The sequence below is a fragment of the Myotis myotis genome, unplaced genomic scaffold (assembly GCF_014108235.1).
Source record: "Myotis myotis isolate mMyoMyo1 unplaced genomic scaffold, mMyoMyo1.p scaffold_m19_p_3, whole genome shotgun sequence".
Classification (NCBI taxonomy): Eukaryota; Metazoa; Chordata; class Mammalia; order Chiroptera; family Vespertilionidae; genus Myotis; species Myotis myotis.
In genome coordinates, this window is record NW_023416335.1 from 110,376,197 (window position 1) to 110,388,374 (window position 12,178).

Here is a 12,178-nt window from a genome sequence, read left to right on the forward strand (position 1 = left end):
CCTCAAGAAATCTAGTGAGACCCTCGAGGTTATGAAAAAGGACCAACTAGAAAGTAAGCATACACTGACTGAAATAAAGGATATTATGCAGAGTGCCAACAGCAGACTAGAGGATTGGAAGAATCAAGTCAAAGATTTGAAATACGAAGAAGGAAAAAACACCCAACTGGAAAAGCAAAATGAAAAAAGAATCCAAAAATACGAAGATAGTGTAAGGAGCCTCTGCGACAGCTTCAAGCGTACCAACATCCGAATTATAGGGGTGCCAGAAGATGAGAGAGAGCAAGATATTGAAAACCTATTTAAAGAAATAATGACAGAAAACTTCCCCAACCTGGTGAAAGAAATAGACTTACAAGTCCAGGAAGCGCAAAGAACCCCAAACAAAAGGAATCCAAAGAGGACCACACAAAGGCACATCATAATTAAAATGCCAAGAGCAAAAGACAAAGAGAGAATCTTAAAAGCAGCAAGAGAAAGAAACTCAGTTACCTACAAGGGAATACCCATACGACTGTCAGCTGATTTCTCAACAGAAACTTTGCAGGCCAGAAGGGAGTGGCAAGAAATATTCAAAGTGATGAATGCCAAGAACCTACAACCACGATTACTTTATCCAGCAAAGCTATCATTCAGAATTGAAGTCAGATAAAGAGCTTCACAGATAAGCAAAAGCTAAAGGAGTTCATCATCACCAAACCAGTATTATATGAAACTAGAGGCCCGGTGGACAAAAATTTGTGCACTCGGGGGGGGGGGGGGGTCCCCTCAGCCAGGCCTGTGCCCTCTCGCAGTCTGGGACCCCTAGGGAGATAACGACCTGCTGGCTTAGGCCTGCTCCCGGGTGGCAGAGGGCAGGCCCAATCCCTAGGTGCAGCCCCTGGTCGGACTCAGAGCAGGGCCGATTGGGGAGTTGGGGCGTCGTCCCGTCATACACAGAGCAGGGCGATCGGGAGGTTGTGATGCCACCCTCAGGGTAGGGCTGATTTGGGGGTTGGGGCACCGCCCCCTGTCACACTCGAGGCAGGGTTGAAGGGGAGGTTGCGGCGCCACCCCCTGTCACACACAGAGCAGGGCCAATCAGGGGGTTGGGGAGCTCCCCCCTGTCACGCACAGAGCAGGGCCAATCAGGGGTTTGGGGCGCTGCCCCCTCTCACGCACAGAGCAGGGCCCATCAGGCGGTTGGGGCGCCGCCCTCTATCACCCACAGAGAAGGGCTGATCAGGGGGTTGGGGCGCCGCCACTGTCACACTCAGGGCAGGGCTGATGGGGAGGTTATGGCTCTACGCCGTCACACACAGAGCAGGGCCCGTGTGGGGGGGGAGAGGGTTGGAGCGCTGCCCCCGTCAAACACAGAACAGGGCCAATCAGGGGGTTGGGGTGCCGCACCCTGTCACACACAGAGCTGCAGGGCGATTAGGGGGTTGGGGAGCTCCCACCTATCAGGCACAGAGCAGGGCTGATCAGGGGGTTGGGGCGCCTTCCCCTGTCACGAACAGAGCAGGGTGGATAGGGAGGTTGTGGCCCCGCCCCCTGTTACACACAGAGTCGCATGGCTGCCGGGAGCCGGTCCATGCTTGCTGTTTCAAGGGACCTGGCATATATGGCATACTGTTCTTAATATGTTTGCTCACCTTCTTGGCACTATGTGTTTTAACCAAGGTCTCTGAGAAAGGTTGTTTCCCCAGGCAGGGATTTTCCCCTGAAGTTAGGGAGGGAATAAAACCTCTTAACTAAGTGCCAGGTGGGTAATTAATCACTTTAACTACGAACAATCATGCTTAAGCTACATAATCTTTACTCCCTGGAATGGAGATAAGAAACGCCCTAACCTTTGAAATAGAGATTGATAGGATTGGAATCAACTGGTATAAATGCAGATGTAAGAAGACAGAACGAAGAGAGACAGAACCTAGGCACAGAACCTACACAGAACGTTCTCTAGAGACAGAAGAACTTCGCTGGAGAGAACATGGCAAAAGATCCTGGACAGAAACTGGCCTCAGAACCTAGAGACAGAACCTAGCGAGAGAACATGACAAAAGATCCTGGACTGAACCTGACTACAGAAATTGGCAAGAGAACCTGACTAGAACCTGGTAACTGAACCTGGCTGGAGAACCTGGAGAACCTAGCAAGACAACATGGACACAGAACCTGGCTGAAGATCCGAACCAGAACTTTGCTGGAGAGCCAGACCAGAACTTGGCTGGAGATCCTGGCTAGAGATCCTGGCTAGGCTGCTGATCAACTGAACGCTGTCTCCGCGTCATTCCTTCTTCGCTGACTCCGTCCACACCTTTGGGGACCCCTGGACCTGCTGGGACAGGACCCCAGCACATGGCGATCGGGGGTTTGGGCGCTGCCCCGTCACGCTGATCCCGGTGCTGGGAGGCCTCGCGGCTCCGCTGATCCTGGTGCTGGGAGGCATATTACCCTTTTACTACTATATAGAGTAGAGGCCTGGTGCACGGGTGGGTGCCGGCTGGTTTGCCCTGAAGGGTGTTCTGGATCAGGGTGGGGGTCCCCACTGGGGTGCCTGGCCAGCCTGGGTGAGGGGTTGATGGCTGTTTGCAGCTGATCACACATCCTTCAGAGTGGGGGTCCCCACTGGGGTTCCTGGCTAGTCTGGGTGAGGGGCTGAGGGCTGTTTCAGGCTGGGGGTGATTGAAGCTCCCAACCGCTCCTTTTTTTCTTTCTTTTTTTTTTTATTCTGGGCCAGCTTTAGCTTTGAGGCTTGGCTCCAGCTCTTAGGCCTCCACTGCTGAAAGTAGGTTTCTGGCCTTTGCTTACAATGTTGCGATCCTGCTGGCTGAAGCCCGGCAGGTTTCTGGGGTTTTGTTTAGCTTCTATATTTGTTACATAGTTGCTTAGAGTTGCAGCTCAGAGGCCTGCAGCGGCAGGTGGGGAACGTTGAAGTCCTCCCTCACTGAAGCAAGCAAGCCTCATGTTAGTTTCAAGCTGCCTGGCTGCCGGCTGCCATCTTGGCTGGCAGTTAATTTGCATATCACCCTGATTAGCCAATGGGAAGGGTAGAAGTCGTATGCCAATTACCATGTTTCTCTTTTATTAGATAGGATGTTGAAAGGTATCCTTTAAGAAGAGGAAGAAGACGAAGGTAAAGATACAAATTATGAACAACAAATACACATCTATCAACAAGTGAATCTAAAAATCAAGTGAATAGTGCTCGCTTCGGCAGCACATATACTAAAATTGGAACGATACAGAGAAGATTAGCATGGCCCCTGCGCAAGGATGACACGCAAATTCGTAAAAATCAAGTGAATAAATACTCCGATAAACAGAATGAACTGGTGATTATAATAGAATCAGGGGCATAGAAAGGGAGTGGACTGACTATTCTTGGGGGGGGGAAAGGGGTGTGGGGGATGCGGGAAGAGACTGATCAAAAATTGTGCACCTATGGATGAGGACAGTAGGGGGTGAGGGTGGAGGGTGGGTTGGGAACCGGGTGGAGGGGAGCTATGGGGGGAAAAAGAGGAACAAATGTAATAATCTGAACAATAAAGATTTAATTAAAAAAAACAAACTCATAATGTACGCAGATACAGGTAAATCATCCACTAAAAAAAGACTTGTAAAAATATTAAGATCTAAAATAGTTGTTTATTACCAATCTGAGGTTCATTAGGTTATTTTTGCCATGTACTCTTTTGAAAAGTTAATCTATACTGTCTTTTTGCTATTTTTTAATTGTTCATTGTGCTTTTCTAGAAACCACATCCAACAGCTTAGCTATATGCAAGGTGCAGTATATATTAAGAATGAAGTTTACATAAACTAGCTTTCTTTGCAAAAACTGACAGTCAACTATGGGTATCTATTGTTTCCTCTATTATTTAATAGCCTTGCACTTGAGTTACTTTTCTTTAAAAACTATCCACTTAAACCTTTATTCAATGAGGATGAAGAATGTTCCTGGTTTTATATTTATCATCCATCTTGACTTAATTTTTGATTTTAGAAAGAGAGAGGAAGGGAGAGGGAGGAGAAACATCAATCAGTTGTCTTCGGTATGTACCCCCAACTGGGAATTGAACCTACAACCTGGGGATGTGCCTTGACCACGATGAAAATAAAGGTAAATATCTTCATAACTTTGGTAGGCAAAGATGCCTTAAAACAAAATGCAGCTCTAACCAGTTTGGCTCAGTGGGTAGAGCATCAGCCTGTGGACTGAAGGGTCCCAGGTTCAATTCCAGTCAAGGGCATGTACCTTGGTTGCGGGCACATCCCCAGGAGGGGGTGTGCAGGAGGCAGCTGATCGGTGTTTCTCTCCCATCGATGTTTCTAACTGTCTATCCCTCTCCCTTCCTCTCTGTAAAAAAAATCAATAAAATATATTTAAAACAAAACAAAACAAAAAACCAAAATGCAAAAAGTATTAATCAGAAATGCAAATAGTAAATTGGACTTCAACAAAATTAAACACTTAGACTTTTCTTTAACACTAAGAAAATGAAAAAACAAAACACTGCCCAGAAGAACATCTTCTCAATATATTATTTTATAAAAGATATGCATCCAGAATATATAAAGAATTCCTGTAACTCAATAATACAAAAACCTAATTTTAAAAATGAGCACATGACTTGAATAGAAATTTTACAAAAGACGATATATGAATGATGAAAGGGGGACATTAGTTATTGAGGAAATGCAAATTTTATGTCCACTAGAATACCTTAAATCAAACCAGATAACACCACCCAGCCAGTGTTGCTCAGTGATTGAGCATCATCCCATGTACCAAGAGGTCATAGCACATGCTATGGTCAGGGCACATGCCCAGGTTTCGGGCTCAGTCCTCAGTAGGGAGCATGTAGGAGGCAGCCAGTTCATGTTTCTCTCTCACTGATGTTTCTATCTTTATCTCTCAATATTTTAAAAAACAACACAAAAAAACAGACAACACCAAGTTTTGTGGAGAATGTGAAGTAATTGGAACTATCGAGTTATCAGTGGGAGTGTAAAACAGTAGAGAAAAGAACTACTTGTAATGACTGCAAAAAGTAAAAATTTTAAACAAACTTACAACAATTGATTTCAATACTCACTTCAGATGTAACACCTCAATGACAGATTGACAAAAGTGGAACTAAATGAAATTCTAAGATCAATCTGATTAACATAAGCTAACAGGTTTTGTTATACCTGATCATCTAAAATTAATTAAAAGAATTACCTGTTTATATTCATTAGCACAACTTTGGCAGCAGAATGTCACCTCTTGGCCATCAATCACCAGGACAATGTTTCCAGAACCTTTGCTAGGCAGGTACTCTCCACAATGTTCACAGCAATTCATTATCAGACCATTAGTCAACCTGTACTTGTTAAAGCAGTGGTTACTGCACAGTTTGTGTGTCACATTATTAACGCTGACTTCATGGCGAATCTAAAAGAAAAATGAGGATTTACTACATAAATAAGCCAGATTAGCACAGTAAGCAATGAGATAACTAGTTTCTTTTTCTTTTTTAAATATGTTTTTATTGATTTTTTACAGAGAGGGAGGGAGAGGGATAGAGAGTTAGAAACATCTATCAGCTGCCTCCTGCACACCCCCCACTGGGGACGTGTCCGCAACCAAGGCACAGGCTCTTGACCGGCATCGAACCTGGGACCCTTCAGTCCGCAGGCCGATGCTCTATCCACTGAGCCAAACCACTTACGGCAAGAGATAACTAATTTCAACAGAAACAAAGACACTCTTGTAACTTCTCAGTGGAAAAAATATTCAGGAAAAAGACTAAAAAGCCCATTTCATTATTCTTTCATTTTTATCTTTGATTTCTTTGTAAAATCATTCTTTGATTTTTATAAAAATAAGATACACAGAACAAAAAACAATAAAATCAGTAATAACTTCCCCAGAGAAACTTAAGCATTCCAGAAAATGAATGGATTTAAAAGATTTTGATATCACCCACTTAAAAGAAATGGATTGAGAATTCTTAGTCATATAAGCTTCATTGATCTAGATAATTTGTAGGAGGGACTAAGTGAATCAGTATTCCATATTTGGATGTTGTCTGGATATACAAGACTAAGGGGTTCTTGCTTTGCTCAGCTCTGTGGTAACTGCGATAAAATTGTGTCCTGCATTTGCATGGCTCTGCAGAAACCAACACCAAACTGTTACCAAGCACTGTGTTAAGTCAGGACTGCCTACATGCATGTTTCTTCTTTCAGGAACTGGAAGGATGGCAATACCAATTAAGAAATGTGGCCGAAACCGGTTTGGCTCAGTGGATAGAGCATCGGCCTACGGACTGAGAGGTCCCAGGTTCGATTCCGGTCAAGGGCATGTACCTGGGTTGCGGGCATATCCCCAGTAGGGGATGTGCAGGAGGCAGCTGATCGATGATTCTCTCTCATCGATGTTTCTGACTCTCTATCTCTCTCCCTTCCTCTCTGTAAAAAATCAATAAAATATATTTAAAAAAAAAAAAAAGAAATGTGAAGTTATCAACATACTTTCAGTCCACATGTTCTATATGTTCTTGCACCAGGACTGGTTGCTTCCTTTGTGTCCTGAACCTACATTTTAATTTACCGTGTCTGGTAAGAACAAAATCCACTATACAACTGTTACTCTATGGATGAATACATCCAATTCTATAGAAACAGATGTATATTTTTCATACTGTGCAAATAAGACATTTGTTTATAAAATAGTTCTGGCATATCCTTAGTCCTTCCTGTAACTTCACTGTGCAGATTCAGGACATGTGCATTATGTAGATGGCAGAGCACAGAATAGCACTTAACAGTTAAAATTATCCTAGAACCCTGGCCAGTGTGGCTCAGTTGGTTGAGAGTTGTCCCATGCACCAAAAAGTGACTGGTTCAAGTCCCAGTCAGGGCACATGTCTGGGTTTCAGGCACGATCCCCAGTAGGGGAGCATGCAAGAGTCAGTCAATTGATGTTTCTCTCTCATTTTCAAGTTTTTTTCCCTCTCTCTCTCCCTTTCTCTCTCTCTCAAATCAATTTTTAAAAAAACATATTAAAGTTATCATAGATAATAACTTATGATAGAAAAACTCAGACCTCTGTTAGTTTACTACAGATTGTACATCTTGATTTATTTGAAATTCTTTTTCTGAGACTCTGGTTGTCTTCGTAGGGAGACACACAGTATGTACTGCAGAATTCCTGGAAGGGCTGGCTTGACTGCACTTGAGGAACAACAGTAGCCCTTTTTGCAGGTACATCTCTGAAACACAGGGAGAAACACAATTTAACAACACTGTATTTTATTTTTAAATATATGAAAAATAATGGACAGTTTCATTTTCTCATAATTTAATACTACAAATCAACTATAACTTGGGGATCTAGAAAAATCCACTTTTTTGTTTCATCACCAAGAGTTCCTAAACAAAATAGAAAGAAAAGACTTATAAATAAAAATATTTTGCATCACAAGATCCTTGCCATAGATTCTGATGACTTTTAGAAGCAATCAAAAAGGTGGTAGCAAACCCTGTCTGGAAGGCCCAGTTAGTTGGAGCATAATCCCATACACCGAAAAGGTTGTGGATTCCATCCCTGGCAGGGGTGCCTACAAAAGCTCAGCAATCGATGTTTCCCTCTCACATTGATGTTTCTTTCTTTCCCTTCCTCTCTCTTTAAAATTAATAAAAACATATCCTCAGGTGAGGATTTAAAAACAACAACAGGTGTTAGCAACTTGGTAGAACTGAAGAAGATGGGGGTTGGGCTGATGAGGCAGAGTTGGTGGCAGGGAGAGGGTCAATTTATTTCCATACCCACACTCCATTTTCCTGCTGAGAGTAAGGGCAGTTCAAATAAGCCCACTGACAACTCTGAACTCTGACAAACTCTAAGATAACTCAAGCTCAATAAACTTGAGGACACCTCTGCAACAGTTCTACCCATGAATTTATGCAGTTCTCCAATTACATTCAGAACATACATTTACAATGTCAGCATCAACCATATGGAAAAAGTACTGCTTACTTTTTACACATTACATTGTGTTTCTTTGGAGTATGCTTATGAGAGAAGGAGGAAAGGCAGGTGGTAGAACAAAAGAGGTGAGCAGATCCTTTTCGTTGATAAGCTGTTTGTCCCTTCTGTAAAGGTTTTTTGCAGTGTGCACAAGTGATTTTAGCTGGTTTAGTAAGTTGCTGTTTGGCTGAAGACTGGCAAATCTGTTTAGGAAGTGAGCCCACTGGTGATAAAGAATCCATCCCTGGCTCTTTCTGATTACGCGGAAATGATGCTGACTGGGAGATCCAAGAATCTTAAAAATAAAAAACAAGAAAAAGTCATGGAACAATTCAAAATTCACATCAGAAAAATATTTAAAAGTCTAAGAATAGTGAGGTAGCCATATAAGCAAGTGGTTAAGGCCAGGCAGTCTTGTTACACAATCCCAGGGGAACTACCCACTTTGTATTCTAAGTGAATGATACTCTATTGTGCTAATGATGAAAACTGGCCCTGGAATTGTGCAATTTGGTAGCCATCAACTCTTAAGTCAGACTCCCCAGGTTCAAAAGGTATGCTCTGAGCTTACTAAATTGTGCAAGTATATAAAACTATGTCTTGGTTTTCTCAACGACAAACTGACAATCTTATTTAACTCATGAAAGTGTTATAGTACGTGTAATAGTAAAGCCTTATGTTTGGTACAAGGCACTTGCAAAAAATATTAGCCATTTTTTCTTCCCTAGGAACAAAATACCAATTAATTATAAAATAAAGCAAATATGGCCGAAACCGGTTTGGCTCAGTGGATGGAGCGTTGGCTTGCGGACTGAAAGGTCCCAGGTTCGATTCCGGTCAAGGGCATGTACCTGGGTTGCGGGCACATCCCCACTGGGAGATGTGCAGGAGGCAGCTGATCGGTGTTTCTCTCTCATCGATGTTTCTAACTCTCTATCTCTCTCCCTTCCTCTCTGTAAAAAATCAATAAAATATTTAAAAAAAAAAAAAAAAATAAAATAAAATAAAATAAAGCAAATATGAAAATACAAAGATAACTACAGAGTGTGGTATATGATTTCCATTTTCATAACAGTTTCCCCATTAACATTTTACTATGAAAAAATTGAAAGCATATAGAGAAGTTGAAGGAATTGTACAGTTAACTCTTATATGCACACCAAATAGATTCCACAGCATTTTATAATTTTTTAAAATTAAATTTTTTGGGGTAACATTGTTTAATAACATTATATACATTTCAGGTATACAATTCTAAAATACATATGTATATTACATTGGGTGCTCATCACCTAAAGTCTAGTCTCTTTTCATCACCACATATTTGACCCCCTTTACCCTCTTTGTCCTCCCTCCACACTACTTTACTATTACTACTTTACTACTTTTGCTTCAACACGTCTTTCTATCTATACATCCTTAGAAATATATTATATATTTCAAGTAATATGTAGACATCAATACATTTCCTTTCAAAATACTTTGAAATACATGTAATTGAGATGTAACATTTTAATATAGTTTATTTTTATTTTTTAAATACTTCTATTGATTTCAGAGAGGCAAGGAGAGAGAGATAGAAATATCAATGATGAGAGAGAATCATTGATTGCTGCCTCCAACATGCCCCCCAATGGAGATGGAGCCCACAACCCAGTCATGTGCCCTGACCAGGAATCAAACCTAGACCTCCTGGTTCACAGGTCGATGCTCAACCACTGAGGCACACCAATCAGGCCACTCCCCCTTTTTTTAATCCTCACCTGAGGGTATTTCTCTATTGATTTTTAGAGAAAGTGGAAGAGAGAGGGAAAGACAGAGAGAAACATCAATGTGAGAGAAACACATTGATTGGTTGCTTCTTGCATGCGTCCCAACAGGGCCTAGGCTGGGGAGGAGCTTGCAGCCAAGGTACATGCCCTTGATAGGAATCGAACCTAGGACCCTTTGGCCCACAGCTCCTATCCACTGAGCCAAACCAGCTAGGGCCTTTTTTTTTTTTTTTTTAATCCTCCTCGGAGGACATGCTGAGAGAGAGAGAGAGAGAGAGAGAGAGAGAGAGAGAGAGAGAGAGAGAGAGAGAAACATCAATGTGACAGAGAAACATCGGTTGGTTGCCTTCCATATGTGCTCTGACTGGGAATCAAACCCACAAACCAGGTATGTACCCTGACTGGGAATTGAACCAGCAACCTTTTGATGCACAGGGTGACATTCAACCAACTGAGCCATTCTGGCCATGCTGGGAATAACATTTATTTTTTAACATTTAAAAATTAATTTTTAGAGAGAGAAGGGAGAACAGAGAAACATCAATGCGAGAGCAAAACATTGATCAGCTGCCGGGGATCAAACCTGAAATCAGGGCATGTACCCTGACTGAGAATAAAATCAGCAACCTTTAGGTGCTCGCGACATCACTCAACCAACAGAGCTACACAAGCCAGGCTAGACAGAACATTTTATTTTTTTTTTATTTATTTATTTTTTTAATATATTTTATTGATTTTTTACAGAGAGGAAGGGAGAGAGATAGAGAGTTAGAAACATCGATGAGAGAGAAACATCGATCAGCTGCCTCCTGCACATACCCCACTGGGGATATGCCCGCAACCCAGGCACATGCCCTTGACCGGAATCGAACCTGGGACCCTCCAGTCCGCAGGCTGACGCTCTATCCACCGAGCCAAACCGGTTTCGGCTAGGCAGAACATTTTAAAGCAAGTCCTTCCACAATTACTTCCGAGCCTTCTAAAATATTATTTCATATGCATTAACATAAAAAGCCTTTATATATGCCCGACTCCAATAATATATTATTGTTGCTTCAAAATTGTACAATGTGATGTACAGGTAACAGTGCTTCTCAAATTTTAACATGTGTGAGATTATTTGGGAATCTTTGAATCAAACATAAATTCTAAATCATTAGGTCCTAGGAGGGGCCTGAGATCCTGCATTTATTGGATGTGAAACTTTGAGAAATGAGACTCTATTCAAAAGTGGCTTGTTAGACCCTAGCCAGTTTGACTCAGTGGATAGAGCGTCAGCCTGCGGACCAAAAGGTCCTGGATTCGATTCCAGTCAAGAGCACATATCATGGTATGTGCAGGTTCCTCCCCCGGCCCTGATAAGGGCTTATGCAGGAGGCAACCAATCGATGTCTCTCACATCGATGTTTCTCTCTGGCTTTCCCTCTCTCTTCCACACTTCCTAAAAATCAATGGAAAAATATCCCTGGGTGAAGATTAACAAAAAATAAAAATAAAATAAAGTAAAACGAAATAAATAAAATAGCTTGTGTGATCAGCACAAGGCCTATTGCCCCCTCCACCTATCACAGCTCTAAAGGCCTCATATAATACTACCAACATTAATAATTCTATTTTCATTTCTGAATTCCTACCTGCTGCTTCTAACTTTCTTTGTCCTATTTCCAGATGTCTTTTATTTCACAGGCAAAACCAAAATAGAACAAGTAACAAAGGAATTATTTCATTCCACATGTTGAAATCTGGTTAATATGAAGAATATGCCAATAAAGTTTTTATCGCCAAGTACTCAGAAAGGAAGTTTCTTTACTGCTGAAGTTTTCTACTTCTAAGTCATTCCTTTAGAAAACCAAATTATTCTCAACCACTCCAAAGAAAACAGAAATTACATATTCATCTATAAAATAAACATAGGTTGCCCTGGCCAGGTAGCTAGTTGGATAGAATGTTATCCTAATACGCCAAGGTTGCAGGTTCGATCTCCAGTCACGGCACATACAAGAAGCAACCAATGAATGGACAAAACAAATTTTTTGTCCAAAATAAGTGCAACAACAAATCAATGTTTCTCTCTCTCTCCTTCTCAAATCAATAAATAATAAATAAATAAACATAGGTTGCATCCTAGAATCAAACTTCCTTGAATATTATCTCAATAACAAACTAGATTTAATAAACAGAAATAAAGATATCCAACCATAAAAGAAAGGATATCCAACCATTACGTGCTTTATCACAATTAATATGGGAGAAAAAGCCCAACCCGCATGGCTTTGAACCAGGCTGGGGGCTGGATCCTCAGTGGAGGGCATGAGGGAGGCAGCCAATCAATAATATTCTCTCACATTGATGTTTCTATCTTACTCCCACCTCTTCCGGCCTCTCTGAAATCAATTTAAAAAAT

The 12,178-nt window shown here is 41.7% G+C and overlaps 1 protein-coding gene and 1 non-coding gene across 11 annotated transcripts in view; one reads left to right on the plus strand and one right to left on the minus strand.

Annotated features, from left to right (window-relative positions):
* The window catches only part of ZMYM5 (zinc finger MYM-type containing 5), a 60,370-nt gene that overhangs the window by 18,166 nt on the left and 30,026 nt on the right, over positions 1 to 12,178 (minus strand). For all 10 annotated transcript variants that reach the window (XM_036298734.1, XM_036298731.1, XM_036298733.1 and 7 more), the window contains 3 exons: positions 8,012 to 8,297; positions 7,079 to 7,244; positions 5,210 to 5,422 (listed from right to left, as the gene is read on the minus strand). In XM_036298734.1, the coding sequence (XP_036154627.1) occupies positions 5,210 to 5,422; positions 7,079 to 7,244; positions 8,012 to 8,297 (665 nt within the window). The remainder of the gene's footprint in view (positions 1 to 5,209; positions 5,423 to 7,078; positions 7,245 to 8,011; positions 8,298 to 12,178) is intronic.
* Positions 3,187 to 3,293, plus strand: LOC118652210. Its single transcript, XR_004966478.1, has one exon. It is a non-coding gene; the product is annotated as a U6 spliceosomal RNA (small nuclear RNA).